Genomic DNA, 16115 nt, shown 5'->3' on the forward strand with positions numbered 1-16115 from the left:
AGCATATAACGCTCATAATTCATCTTAGAAAAAAAAATAGTATCAAGGTTCTACGAATTATTTTCTTTTTGTTTGTACAAGTTAATTGTATAATTTGACACAAAACTTACCCCAAGATAAGAAATAATATATCTAAACTGTAATTATTTATAATTTTCCTGAAAATAATTGTCAGTTAAAGGAAGAGTCTATATATTTTATTGCGGTTAATTCATAGAATATATGGTTAATTAATATTTAGCGGAGTATAAATCAATAGGTTGGTTATGAATTTCCTTGACATTCTTCGGGTAGTTTATTTTGATATAGACTTGGAGTGGGATAGTCTACTCTACGTTAAATACGGTATTCAAACCACATCACAGCTGGTGGGTTGGTTAACAGGGTTTTATTCTTTTTCATAAAATTGGCATGATAACAGTTTTAAGATTCGTGTAAACTTTGAACGAGTCTTGTCATCCGCCTTCTGCATTACCACTAGCTTTAAACTGATCATCGTTATTGCAAATACGGTGATCCCAATATGGCGTAGCCCAAAACAGGTACAATTGTCTTTTTTGTAATTTTTAGTGTACACGCGTTATTTTGAAGAATTACTCAGTCACAAGATTGATAAGTACGGTATTTTTGTATGTGTGTGTTCATAATATAGGGTTACTGAATGAATATGGGGGAATATTCTCCCGAGTAGAATTTTATAATGCACGAGCTTGTGACTGCAATATATGTTCTACGAGGGACAATATTTCCCAATATTCATGCAATAACCCTTTTATTGTATATCAATATAATATTTAAAAGTAAAAATTGGTTTAAACTAATATTTAAACGTTAATGACGTCATGAATTTCGAAGATTTATTGCACTAGTGCAATATTAGAATTTATTGCACGCTTACTTTTGGTAACGTTCTGTGGGAAATATTATATTGCTATACAATAATATCATATGTGACCTTGTTACCGATATAATATCGTGCCATTGAAAACTTACTGAATTACGGTTTTGTTCAATTATTGAAGAGGAAAGCCAGTATAAAAAGTTCAAAGACAATTTTAGTTATATTGACATATTTATAGACATTATCCTATTGGTCAGTTCTCCTTCTAAAGATATGTGCATTTTCATTAGTTTTTTCTCATGTTACAAGTTAATTACATAAAGTACTTACTTATCTCAAGAATTTTTACTTTATATTATTTCTTTAAAATAACAGTCAACAAAGCAAGATTTTTAATGTTTTGTTTCGGTAAGTTCATAGAATATCAGATCAATAAAATATAGCGAAGAAGAAAAATCAAACTCGTTAGTCAAGAACTATAGACCTTTGCCTAGACTTTTTTTACGATGTTGACTCGGAGATGTTTTTTAATTAAGGAATTAATCTTATATTTTTTTCTGTAAAGGTTTTTTAACAGTGTGCACCACATTTTTTATGTTATTTCGAATAGACAGAAAAAATATTGCAGTCATTTCCTATAATTTAATTCGAAATTCTATTTTAAACCGTAGAAAACCATGAAAAAACGTTGATGACGTCACGATCACATGACTAAATTATGTCAAAGGGCTCTTAAAAAAATAACGTCAGCCAATCAGAAGACGCGTTACACCCAAAATTCAATTAAAAGTGTATATCAAATTACGAATACTGTTTGCCAATAAACTTTTTTGTTCAATATTAACTTCGTAAATATTCTTAGATTCATATGAATTCTTTCATCTATTGAATCACAAGTGCAATTGAACCAGATGACTCTAGTTTTATTTGTTAAAAAAAATGTGATTGTGATTTGATATTAATCTACATAAAAATCCTCTTCAATAGATTAATTAATCTAAAAGGGTTATTTAAAGAGTGTTTGCTTTATAAATAATATAACCATACACAATGTATACTTAAGTAGCAGTCTGGCTAAGAATCATGCAAAATGATGAAATAGTGATACACACTGTATCATAGAAATCCACAATACTTTTTGTGTTGAAAGATATTGTGAAGTAAGAGCTAAATTTATATATATATATAACAAATATCAAGTCAATATCTTCAAGCATGATTAAAATAAGTTTTGCAAACTGATCATTTAAGGAACATGATGATTTTGTAAATGAAATTATCATAACTCTGTACAATGTCTTAGACACAAAAAAACATTTAAAGATTATGAGTTATCTTCCATTGGTCATTAATATAACACAACTTAAATTCAAAACTATGAGTTAAGAAACACAAACTGTACTTCTGTTCATTTACAGATATTCATTTAAAAAACAAAATGTACAATACTGCTAGTATGTAGATTGGTTTAGCTTTACACATTGAATTGAATATATTTAAAATATAACACATACTAAACATACATACAGATGGATGCGGTCCTAACCTTGACAAAAGTTAACTTAGAGTTAACTTGTTGACTGCTTTCTAAGTTAACTTGAGAATTTTTAAGCAGTCAAGCAAGTTAACTTCGTCGTTGGTGGACCAGACCTACGGTCTGCTTTTTAGGACTGCTGCAGACCTATCGACAAGTCTGCTCCAGACCAGACCTGTGGACAAGTCTGCTTTTGACCAGTCCTGAGGACAGGTCTGCCCCAGACCAGACCTGTGGACAAGTCTGCTTTTGACCAGTCCTGAGGACAGGTCTGCCTCAGACCAGACCTGTGGACAGGTCTGCTCCTGACCAGACCTGAGGACAGGTCTGCTTTTGACCAGACCTGTGGACATGTCTGCTATTGACCAGACCTGAGGACAGGTCTGCTTATGACAGATTATCGTTATAAGAGTTTTCATATCAGACTTGAGCTTTCATTAAAATATGTAAACAACATTCGCATTGTTTTTCCACAGATATCATTTATTATTTACTCGCTAGACTCTACTAGATATTATACAAATGCTCTCTTTTATTTGATATACATGTAGTCTTATATAAATGAAAAATGGCTATACGATCACACAGAGTTTTTTTTATTAGAAGGCGGATAGAAAGGTTATCCAACGCATCGGAACAATATTCTTATATCACGGGATATCGGCAACATTGTCTACGTTACTTCGTTCCCCGTTGTTTACCTGTCCCTTCCTAAATTTACTTTATGCATTAATTTATACTTGCATGGATATTTCATTGATATTCAACTTGTTTGCATTGGATTTACTATTCTATTTCCCGCAGAATATTCTAACAGAAATTGTACAGTGTCCGTAAGCATACGGTGTGGCAAAACTATCAACAATCTCGTCAAATTCGTCAGATTTATCGAGAGATTTGTCATTGCCGATATTTATATGGGACGTCCTAGGGTGCTTTCCATTATGCGGTACGTACCAGCTGAACCCCTCGAACCTGAAATGGAACGCGCCGTACCATACGGTTCGTCTGATTCGTCGATTTCCCCGATCCAATACAGATCCAAGATGGCGGAAAATAGAGTTTAAGAAGAATGTAAACAATTTGCAATTACAGATTACAGAAAAGGAAAGATATATGATGATGTTTCAACGGCACAGAACACTTACGATTTTAAAGGAAACATATAATTACACAACCGAGTTATTTTTGGGGGTTTTCATTTGTGAAAATGCCGCATATTTGTGATTTTCCAGCCCATTCATAAAAGCTCATCCAAATACATGAATGAAAGTAACAGTATTCTCGTCTGCTTGAGATGCAATAAAAATCGTCTTTTTATATCGTTTGTGCACCTTTTTGTTATAAATTTGAGGTGCCATTTGATATGTAAGGATAGATTAATTTTTTCGTCGTTTGAATTCTAATTGTTTCATTGTCGTCTGCACTCTTCTCATCTGACATCTGCCTCCGGTACAGTAGACTGAAGTCAATTCATTTCTTTAAATATATAAGGTATCCATCACGAACAGACAATGCAAGCAGAGGCCGTATTAAACTATGAATTTCAAAATTACAGGTTTCAATCTACATATAGTATGATGAGTTTTTACCATGACAGTAAGTATTAATAAGGAAAATCATGTTTATATAAATGATTTACCTTAATATTGACAATTTTTTAAACAATGAAATGAATGAGCAAGCTGTCTCCCAGAAAAATATTATTAACCAACTGTTTATCTAATAACATGATTAGATGATATTGTCAGATCATACAGTGTCATAGTCCGAGATTACTCTGACGTCCCACGGCCCCAGCTTGCCTGGCAAAACAGCCGTCGAACGTCAGAGTAATCTCGGACTAACATTGTCATAAACATGAAAAGCAAATGATAAGATTTTGTAAAAACAAACCAACTGAAAGTTTGAATAAAATTAAACCAGTCCGGAGAAACGGGCTAATTGTGTAGCATGTAACTTGTTGGTTTATTTTTTCATTTTTTTTTATTTCAAACCCATACACAGTCATATTAAACGAACCCTTTTAGGGGTTAACTGAAAAGTAAATTTGACCCTAGCCCGAAGGCCAAACTCTCCATTTAAGTCACAATTTGTAAAAACAAATTAAGATTTAATCACGGTCTTCAACACAGAGTCTTGGCTTAAACTAAACACAAAGCTATTAAAATCCCAAAAATTGACTGTGCCAAACAACAATGAACAATCCAAAGAGGTCAACCAATGGCCTAGATCCGGTCTATATATAACAAACAGAAATCCTTAAAAAAACCATCAACAAATGATAACCACTGAACGTCAGTAACATGACTTAGGACAGGAAAAAACAAATTTACATGTATGCACCATATTCAATTCCTATAATAACATTTCTTTGATAGAATAATGAAAATACAATTCCTATCGAGTTTTTATTTTATTTAACTATATGTACTGTATGCATTTTACTGTAGTACATTGTAGCTCCATGTATTTTCATCATTAATGTTACATTTTTGATTGGAAATTAAATGAAGGTTGATTTTAAAATGACATGATGTTGTTGTAAATGTAAGCCAATCACAATAACTTGCCATAATGTAATGTAATTTTACGTATGCGACATTTTTCTGACATATTTGAATTCCATTTTTTATTGTTATAATAAACAATTGTTTTAATGTGTTTCACCTAAAACACCTCACATTTAAAAATATGTATCCTTACATTGTAGATCCAGAGCATCTACAAAAATTAATAAATGAGCAGGGGCATCTTTTGGATAAAGATGGAGTCAACATATTGACAGAACAAGAAAGTTCTGTAGAACAAGAAAAAATTTTGGTTATTGAACCAAGACGTATGTATAGCATTGATGGAGAGACTTATTTGAGATTCTTAATTCTATTTATCTGTATTCTTGTTCTTGTTGTTGCAATTTCTGTCAAACCCAAAACAAAATTTCATGAATAGATAATAAGAAAATACTAAGCAGATGTGCATATCAACAATGATCAACTTAAATTTATAGGAGTAGCACCCCTTTTACCCTTTTTTTTTTTTTAAATATAATATTACAACAGTATATCATATTCATTCATAGCAACTCCCCTGAAACTTAAAACAAAACCTTGTAAATGACAAATAAGATCTATGAATATGTGCTTATCTTTAATCATTATAATATAATGTAATTATATTCAAAAGCACATTTAAATACTATATACAATGATATATGAGCTGAGCTTTAACACATTGGCATACATTCATCTTAATACACATGTAATTCGTATTACTATGATTGGACTGGTAATGACCCAAATATACCATAAGTATCACAAGCATGTTCTTTTTATTCCTATTAAAACATATTAGTATATAGTATTTTTTATTAATTTGTTTATTTAATTCATGGTATTGGTAGTGGCATACTTGTAAATCATGTCCATTACGTCTGATATATCAAAACAGCTGTAAACACTGTAATAAACTATTCCATCACTCAGAAACATATTGATATATTTGTAATCTATTTATACATAAAAATGCTCACAATACATGTACATTTAATTTAAACTGACAATAATAACATTACAATATAATGGTAAAATAAAAGTAGCTGGTTTGATGCCTGCATGTTGTTTGCTATCCATTTTCACATATATATATATACACTTGTACATTTATGTACTATATACCTTGTGTAATTTATTATCCTTGTAAAATTAAAAATGCTTTAAAACAAGTTTTATCACAGTCCTTCTTCATTCATTGAAAATTTATGAATATTCAGCAAATATATAACTCTTTAAAAATAAAACTACTAAATACCTTTTGAAATTTATTATCATTGTAGAATTAATAAAAGAGGTTTTATCACAGTCCTTCTTCATTCATTTAAAAATGATGAATATTGAGCAACAAATGCATATATATCAAGGAAACAATATGTACAGTACATACAATAAAAATGTAAATATAACAAGGAAACAATATATATTACAACAAATATATATATATAACAAGAAACAATATCATTCTTTTCAAACTGAAGTCCTATAGTTAAAAAAAAAATATAAAAATTAAACTTATTTCAATAGCTAAATCAGCAAGTACCAGTGTTGGAAAGAATTGTACAGACCAAGAAGTACCATCAACAAGCAAGGCTGCAGAGGAAGAAAATGGTATGTGTTTTTTCTTAACTTGTATCTGTATATTAAACAGAATGGAAGGGAAAACAATTAATGTTGGAATTTATTCAAAAGATAAAAAATTTATAATGTATATCATAAAGGCTTCATTATTTGTTTACAATCGTAAAGTTTTTTTTGGTCGTATATTGGTATCATGTTGGGGTCGTTGTCCAAAGACATTTGATTTTGCACTCTCACTTCAGTTTAAGTAAATAGAAATCTATAAAATTTTAACACAAGGTTTATGACCACAAACGGCAGGTTTGGAATTATTTTGAGAGTTGTGGTCTAAACAGGGGTTCTTTGATATGCCACATCTAACCATGTATCCAGATTCTTAATTTTTGGTCCTATTTTCCAATTGGTACACATTAAAGTCCAAAGGGTTCAAAATTAAACTTAGCTTGATTTTAACAAAAATTGAATTCTTGGGGTTCTTTGATATGCTGAATCTGAACATAAACTTATAGATTTTTTATTATAATTTAAAATTCCACAGTATTGGGCAATAGCAAAAAATCTTCAATTGCACAGTCTTGTGCAATAGCAAGAAATATTCTATTGCACAGTATTGCACAATAGCAAGAAATACCTAATTGCACAATATTGCGCAAAAGCAAGAAATTTTCCAGTGCACAGTTTTACCCAATAGCAAGAAATATTAATTTGCGCAGTATTGTCCTGTTTTCAAATTGGTCTAAATGAAGGTCCAAAGGGTTGACATTAAAGTTTTTTTTATTGCAAAAAAAATTTGAATATATGGGGTCCTTCAATATGCTGAATCCAGAATCTAACCATTTATTTAGATTTTTAATATTTGGGCCCCGTTAAAAAATTGGTCCACATTGAGGTCTAAAGTGTCTAAAATTGAACATTATTTGATTTCATCAAATTTTGAATCACTTCCATGAGGAAAATAAGAAAAAACACAATAAACTTTGTTTTAATGACAATACATATAATGCATCCAACTAATATAATAACTGAGTCATTTCACTAAATAACCCATTTGTTAAAAAAAAAAATAACTGAAATAACCTTTTTGTGCAGATACAGCATAGAGCAATCAAAAATCAAAACCAATTTGTAAAGTTCTCATTGCTTGAGATTTTTTTTTATTTTTATGAATATTACTTAACTTGAACTACATTTTTGCCTTGTAGTTTTTATAGGTATATCTGGGTACGAATATGAATACTATATTTCTCATAAAACTACAATTACATAGTTATAGAGAACATACATAAATATAACTATAAGGTAAAAATTTTACAAGCATGTGTGAACAACACAACGAAATAAACTTGGATGGACTAACTTTAACATTTATAACTTTAATAAATTTACATAGTTTTTCTAATATTACAATATTACATAAATATAACAGTTGATCAAATTCATAGATATTACAGTTTGACCAGCAGTATGAAGGTAAACATTTTTCTTTCAAACATAAAAAATCCACAATTCATAATATAATGGTACTCATCACCAATGTCGTTTGAGTCACAGAGACAGCAGAACTACATAGATCTACATAACCTCAAAAGGGCAATACTGTAATTGTTTATTTCATCCCCAATCAGCTTAACAGATGAAAGTTGTCAAAAGGTAAATGAAAACTAATCCAACATTTTAACAAAAAGAAATATTTCTATAACAGTCCACATTATCTTGATTTGAAATAATACATATAATTTAACATGTAAAGTAAGTAAAATGGTACATAATTTCAGAAAAATATATCTGGGATGACTGCAGCATCAAGAGGCTCATCGAATATATAAAAGAGCATTCCAACAAATTTGAGGAGGGGAGATTAACTAAGAAGGCAGTGTGGGAAATCATTGCTATAAAGTTTATTGCTACAAGCGATGAACAAGCTAAAACTGTCACTTGGATTCAACTGAAATCCAAGTGGCAGAAGCTTGAATCAAAGTTCAAACAGGTGGAGGATAAAAATAAAAAAGTGGTGAAGGAACGCATAACTTCAAATACATGGAGGAAATGGAAGAAGCTGTTGGGGACAACCCCAACATCCGTCCAGCTAAGACCATTTCCTCCATGGATTTGAGTGTTGAAAAAGACAAAGTGCAAAAAGAGGGAAAAGGGAAGCAACCCCGTAAGAGAAAAGCTAATGAACTAACAGAATCTTTGGGGGAAATGAAGGGGGAGAGAGAGGATAGGTATGAGAGGTTTGAGAGTATGGTAAAGGAGATAAATAAAGAGAGATGTGACTTAATGAGAGAGTTTATAAATGTGTTTAAGAATAGTTGCAATAAATGAGAAACCAAGGATTTTTTCAACATTTAATCCAATAAAACTTGATGCAGCTTCAATAATTTTTCAATATAATAATTTGACAACTTAGAATTTTTGCAAAGTTAAACAGCTTTAATGTATAGAAATAAGTCTTGAAAAAATTAAAAGCACATAAAAATTTTCTTCTGCAAAAATTGTCAATATAATGCTTTATTATGATAAACTCTGAGAGAACACTCATTTCCTCTTCCTATAAAAGAAAAAACAAAATTTTACTTGTTCAAATATATTGTATAAGATGATTGAAACTTCAAATTTTTTCTTCAAAAGTTATTAACATTTTTATTACAATTAGGAATTATAACACTAGATAAATAAATATTCTCCCACATCATGCACATATAACTTTATTTTTGTTGGATTAAATGTTGTTTTGTTAGTTCATTAGCTTTGCATATTCAATAATCACTACCATATTATGAAATTAAATTTCAAATTTGTTTTATCTTCTGCCTGAAATATAATAATTTTGAAAAAAAATCAGTTTTCCCTTTTCCTTGTGATATTTATTTTAACATTAGAAATTGTATTCATTTTTTTTAAATTATAACTGATAGTTAACACGAAATAAATCCTTTTAATACAGTCATTGATTAAATCTGTATCATTCATTACAATAAGAAAAAAAGACAGAATTCTTGCAAGAATTCTATTTGTTAAAGAAAGAAATAAAGAGAAGATAGAAAAATTATTTCTCCATTAAATATGAGTGATTTCAATTGAAAATATAAAATTTTGTAGAGAAGGTATTCTTGTTAATTATATATATATATATATATATATACAGATGATAAGATTGATGATTCATACTTATAGTTGAAGGTTTATTTCAGAAAATTGTAAAGTAACTGATTAAAACAGCATACCATTTATGTGAAGGTATTTATAATGTTTGGTGGAGGTAAAAATGTTAAAAAAGGTCAAAGCAGGTTTTATTTTAGTTATAACTATAAAATTGTATTGTTTTATTCACCAGCAATGATAATTGTGTTAATTCTGTAATAAGGTTTGATTCATCATGGCAAATGTTTATAGTTTTCAAATTTAAACAGATTTCAACATCTTATATACAAAACTTTTTGCATGTTTTAAGAAATGGTAAATTAAGTTAAATTGGCCTTCATTAAAGTTAACTAAATTGAAACCTGTATGACTATGCATGAAATAAATGATAGTTATTTTCAAATTTATAGGAATTAACAAATTATTGTATTAATTCAGAAGAGCATATTGAAGTTAAGAAACATATTTAGCATTTAGCTTTAAAAAGATATTGATATGTCATGCAGTTCCTCATTTTGAGATCGTCCTGAATAGGCATGAAATATTTGCCACTTAACCGAAATCAACCAACAATCATTCAATCCTTTTTCAAATATTTAATTTTTTTAAAGGGTGGAAAACTGTTATTTGCATTGGTATTGTTTTAAGTATTTTAAAAATCAAAAGAAAAGTATCTATGATCTGCTTTCTCGTTGGAAGATAATCTTTTATGAGGTACAGAAGTCTGTCATTTCAAGGATATAAAAAAACATAAGGACCTGTTTAACCTATGGAGACTTTTAGAAATAATATTAAAACCGTGGGACAAGACACTATTTACTGTATGGACATCTTTAACATATCCCTCTTTTGAAATGCTAATCGTGTTGGCACATCCAAATTGGGAGGTTGAAGAGTGTCTTCATCATCAAAGTCATCATCGAGATGAGTACCTTCTCTTTGAATAACAAAATTGTGTATAACAGTACAGCTAAAAATTAAATCCACCATGCATGGTATGTCGAGCATGTCTAAATATTTAAGACGTCTCCATTTGCCTTTCAGCATGCCAAATGTGCACTCTATTTTATTTCTGGTTGCAGATTGCACTTTGTTAAATTTCAATTCCTCACTTGCAAGTCTGCCTGTGTCTCTGTATGGTGTGATTAGCCCACTGACATTATATAATAAGGCCACTACTACATGTATAATAAAAGAAGTTGACTAAAATTTTAAGATCATGTCCTACATTTGTTTTTTTTTTAAAAAGAAAAGATGAAAGTTAAGTTGCCCACACCAAATATTGGGGGACATTGGCGTAATAGTATAATTATTTATTCTTACCGGTACTTAGATTAAAAAAATGATGTTGCATGCTTCTTTGCCTGCATTGCTTAAGTTTTGTGGTTACTCTTGTTAGAAAAGTGATATTCTGAATAATTATATATATTTTACATATGACCAGTAACTCTATACCTTTGTAATTTGGTTTGTGAAAAAAAAATCTAAATATATAGTAGTTACTATTTATTTTGTTTTAACCATTTGGGTTGACCAGACCTGTACTAACCACTTGCACTAAACTTGATTAATCATTTGTGTTTAACTATACTAATTGCTTGAAATGAGGTGTACTTATCAGTTGTGTTTAACTGTAATAATCATTTGTGTTTAACTGTACTAATCATTTGTGTTTAACTGTACTAATCATTTGTGTTTGACTAGACTACTCATTTTTGTTTAATTGTACTGCTCATTTGTGATGATATGTACCAATCAATTGTGATGACATACATTTACCATTTGTGATACACTATACCTATCTATTTAAAACCTTAGTGTGAGTTATGCAAAGTTGTATCCGATTTACTCTCCTTCATCAACAATTGTTATTACCACTGAATCAGTATTTTGGGAAAATAATCCTTGTCAGCATAATACAGTTGTTTGAATACATGTATATAGGAAATTAAATCATATCATATGATGAAATTTTTAAGGAGCATTAACTGAAGCCTATCAAAATATTTTAAAGATTTATACTTAGTCAGTGGGTAGGCACCATATCCCAATAAATGGCTTTCAATTGGCAGAAGGGAAACTTTTTCCTCCAGAGGTGAATTCCTATATACTCTTGCATCATGAACTGACCCAGGCCAACCAACAAAAACATCAATGAAAGTCATGTCTGCATCACACACACCCTTTGAAATGTAAAATAAGTCAATAGGCTATATGTCTCAATCATATTATATTTTTCGTCACCTGAATGGGTCGATTTTTTCTTTTATTTCAAATGCTAATACCTGTCTATTTGTCCATTTATTAACACGAAATGAGCATTAAAAAATTACTTTTCTTCATCAGACAAAAATGTATATAAGCATGATAAGTTCAAAAGCTAATAATTGAATTTTAGATATAATACGTTTTTTGGTTGGCTGACGTTGTTTTGTTTTTCAGCTCTGAGACATAATTTTGTCATGTCACCATGATATCTTCAACTTTTTTCATTGTTTACATGGAATTCAGAATTAAATAACTTATATTTTTAAAAAAATACAATCATTCCTTAAATTAAAGTTAAAAGAGTTCAAAGTACCCAACAGATTTTTTTTGTATATTTGTTTTTGAAGAAACATTGAAAAAGGCAACATTCAGGTATAAAAATTAATTTTGAAAGTAAAATGTCTGCAAAGAAATTTTAACTGGCTTTATTTAATCTCAGAATTTTTAATGCTGGTTACAGGGCTCTAACTGTTATCTTTTATCTCTCATCCTGAACATGCATAACATATTTGCCACTGGACATTAAGCAACCAATAATCAATCAATCTTATGTCCAAATTTATTACCTGCAGAATAATGGAATAATCTTTCTTCCTGTTCAGGTAGCTCTGTGGATGGTCTGTTGGTTTCCTTATACTGATATGTGTCCCGTCCACAGCTCCTATCACTCCTGGAAGACCTTTGATGGCTTTGAATTTATTTTTTATTTCTGCTTGTTTAGCTAAAACCAAAATCAATTATTCATATAACATGTATTATGTCTGCACACCTTTGGAAACAATATTTAAATTTAACAATGACTCCCCTCCTCGTTTTTTCCGGGCTGGGGACCGGCAGATTGAACCTCAGGCGCTTGTCTCTGATATAATATAAAAAAAAAGTTTAAGAGACAATTGCTTGTGGATTGAACCTGGCAGAGTTAGAGTCACGTAAAGATCTGAAATTAAAAAAATATATAATTAGTAACATTTAGTAGCTGACTTCCCTCCTCTTTATTCCGGGCTTGGGACCGGCAGGTAAAACCTGGCAGAGTTAAAGTAAATTTTCGGCTGCAATGATACACATTTTATCAACTTTAACAATATTTGTTCAACATGTTTATGGTCTGCATTATACATGCACTTATATAAATGTAAAAGCAATATATTTCATTTGTCAGAACAATGTTCATAGTTGATATCAATCCTTCAACCAGTTAAAATTGTAGTAAAATAAGATTGTACATATTTAGAATACTCATATTTATACTTCAGCTTCAGCTGTAGAATATAATTAAAGATCTATGATAGGAAAGCTCCTATAACAATGTATTATTTTTTACTATGCCTATAATACCTTCATCTGGCCAACACATGTACTGGTCTGCAATGTGCACTACAGCAGTTGTGCATCTTCTCACTGCACGATGAGTGGAGGACATTGTAACACCAAAGCGATCACTGATTGATCTGTAGGTTTCAGATGTAGCAATATACCTAGAATATGAACTGTTTTTTTTAAATACTAGTAACAAATGACTTTGTAAAACATATAACTACATTAATCTGCTGCAACAAAATATTCCTTTATTAAATTTGATCTTTTATCCTACTTATATAATAAGGTCAAACAAAGAAAACTTCAAATATAAAATTGAGAATGGTAATGGGGAATATGTCAAAGAGACAACAACCCGACAATAAAAAAAAACAACAGCAGAAGGTCACCAACAAGTCTTCAATGTAGCGAGAAATTCCCACACCTGGAGGCGTCATTCAGCTGGCCCCTAAACAAATATATACTCGTTCAGTGATAATGAACGCCATACATTGGGTTTTTCAATCTTTAATTTGTAAAGCCTGATAATTTTGAAGGTAGAAAACTGAGATGCTTCATAATTTATATATAGATGCCTCATGTTACAAAATTTCTATCAGAAACATGTCCAATATTCTTCACCTCATTTTCATGGTTTAGTAGATATAGGAAGATGTGGTATGAGTGCCAATAAGACAACTCTCCATCCAAATAATAATTTATATGTCCAATATTCTTGACCTCATTTTCATGGTTTAGTAGATATAGGAAGATGTGGTATGAGTGCCAATAAGACAACTTTCCATCCAAATAACAATTTATAAAAGTAAACCATAATCTGATTATAGGTCAATGTACTAGACATGTTAAACCTTTCAAACGGGAAAACCAACCAATCACATAAACAGCAGAATGGGTGCCACAGGTGGAGCAGGATCTCCTTAACATTTCTGAGAATGTAAGATCACCCTTAGTTTTTGGTGGGGTTTGTGTTGTTTATTTTTCAATTTTCTATGTTGTGTCCTTTGTATTATTGTTTGTCTGTTTTTTATTTTTAGCCATGGCCTTGTCAGTTTATTTTTTAGTTTAAAATGAGTTTGACTTTCCCTCATGTATCTTTTGTCCTTCTTCTATATAAAAAAAAACGAGAAACCGGTATAAATAACCTAAACAAATGACAAATACAGTACATCAGTGACTACTTGAAAAAAGAATTTTATGTAATGTTAAATTCTCTTATCATAATCAAGGATTTGTATGGTGAGATCTCACTATACAAATCCTTGTCATAATCATGATAATAGGATTACTATATTTGGTATGTGTGTACCTCATTGTTGGTAAAGTCCATATCTCAGATACAATAAGCAATAGGTCAAGTATATTTGGTGTATAGAACTAAGAAGGACTATAAGGTGTACTTTCAGCAATGATACTGATATTAAAAAAGGTTGAATGTACGTATATCAACCTCCAAAGTCATATATTGTAGGACTAGTCTAACTGGCAGGTGTCATCTGAACTTGACCTCATTTTCATGATTCAGTGGTTATAGTTAACATGGTTAAGTATTTGTGTCTTGGTCTGTTTTTTTTATTATACTCTATACAACAGTTTTACTCTATTTGGTGTACATGGTGTATGAAATTATTGTAAGGTTTACATGTCTAGCCACAGGTTTATGTTTATTCTTCATAAATAACATGTATATAAGTCAACTGAAATATATCATATTTATCATGTGGTTTACATGCCATTCAGGAGCCTGTAATTCAGTGGTTGTCGTTTGTTTATGTGTTACATATTTGTTTTTTCGTTCATTTTTTTACATAAATAAGGCTGTTAGTTTTCTCCTTTGAATTGTTTTACATTGTCTTATCGGGGCATTTTATAGCTATTATTTTGCTCATTGTTGAAGGCCGTATGGTGACCTATAGTTGTTAATGTTTGTGTCAATTTGGTAATCCTGGTACTTTTGATAACTATTTGGTCTTTTGTGGATAGTTGTCTCATTGGCAATCATCCCACATCTTCTTTTTTTATATAATTTCATTATCTCTTTTATTAAAGACAGTACAGTTTCTTGTAAATCCTGACATTTTATTCAAAAGAACAATTCTTATATCCTACCCATCTCTTTGGCAGGTCTCAATGATACTGCCACTGATGGTATATTATATAATTGGTGCCACATGTGGAGCAGTAACTTTTGCGTTCCATTCTAGAGCCCTGGGTTTCAATCAATAATATCATGAATATGAGGTTTTTGTGTTGTTCATACTTTTGGGCTTCTGTGAAACGTGTGTAATGGATACTAATGTTCGTTTTTGTTTCTTTTTACTACTATTATGATAAATTTTACCATATGTACATCAGGAGCTGTTTTTCCGACTCTATCGGGGACCTTCCGTGTTCATGTATGGTGGGTATTTCCCCAGTAAGTACTAACTGTTAACAAAGTTGTTCAACAGTAGACCTGCTCATACGAAAATGAGACCTAAATTCATCCAAGGTATAAATTGGAATAACCGTTTCATAATAATTTTTTATACGGTTAATGTTATTTCTTAAAGGTGTAACAAAATGGTCATTATAAACTGAATCTTCAAATTGCATAAAATAATCAAAAAGTGTAGATGTATCTAAAAAATCGTCTAAAAAGGGATAACTATAAGAAATAACTGGTACAGCGGAAGCCATCTTGGATCGTATCGTCTGCCCTTGGATGTTCTATTATCCTGAACCGGTTCCGTCGATACGAACCGGATAATGGAAAGCACGCCTAGAATTATACCCAATGGGCACTTTAATGAAATAGTTGCCACTTGACGTTTAACTATAAACAAAATCAATCAACCGACATACCGGGTAATAGATTCCAAGAAGAGAACCTCGTATA

The 16115-nt window shown here is 30.6% G+C and overlaps 1 protein-coding gene across 1 annotated transcript; it reads left to right on the forward strand.

The window, feature by feature from the left end:
• Window positions 1-3842: 3842 nt before the first annotated feature.
• Window positions 3843-8621, forward strand: LOC134689875 (uncharacterized). Its single transcript, XM_063549845.1, has 4 exons — window positions 3843-3974; window positions 5089-5214; window positions 6455-6538; window positions 8284-8621. Exons 1-4 carry the CDS (start codon window positions 3890-3892, stop codon window positions 8619-8621), a joined length of 633 nt encoding a protein of 210 aa, XP_063405915.1. The 5' UTR covers window positions 3843-3889.
• The last annotated feature ends 7494 nt before the right edge of the window (window positions 8622-16115 follow it).

This window comes from Mytilus trossulus, chromosome 11 (assembly GCF_036588685.1).
Source record: "Mytilus trossulus isolate FHL-02 chromosome 11, PNRI_Mtr1.1.1.hap1, whole genome shotgun sequence".
Lineage (NCBI taxonomy): Eukaryota > Metazoa > Mollusca > Bivalvia > Mytilida > Mytilidae > Mytilus > Mytilus trossulus.

What these genes read in the sequence shown, in the direction of transcription:
- LOC134689875 (XM_063549845.1), top strand. Translation starts at nt 3,890, where the DNA reads ATGCAAGCAGAGGCCGTATTAAACTATGAATTTCAAAATTACAGGTTT. An exon ending in TTTGGTTATTGAACCAAGAC is followed by an intron (nt 5,215 to 6,454) that starts GTATGTATAGCA and finishes TTATTTCAATAG; the next exon opens with CTAAATCAGCAAGTACCAGT. An exon ending in GGCTGCAGAGGAAGAAAATG is followed by an intron (nt 6,539 to 8,283) that starts GTATGTGTTTTT and finishes ACATAATTTCAG; the next exon opens with AAAAATATATCTGGGATGAC.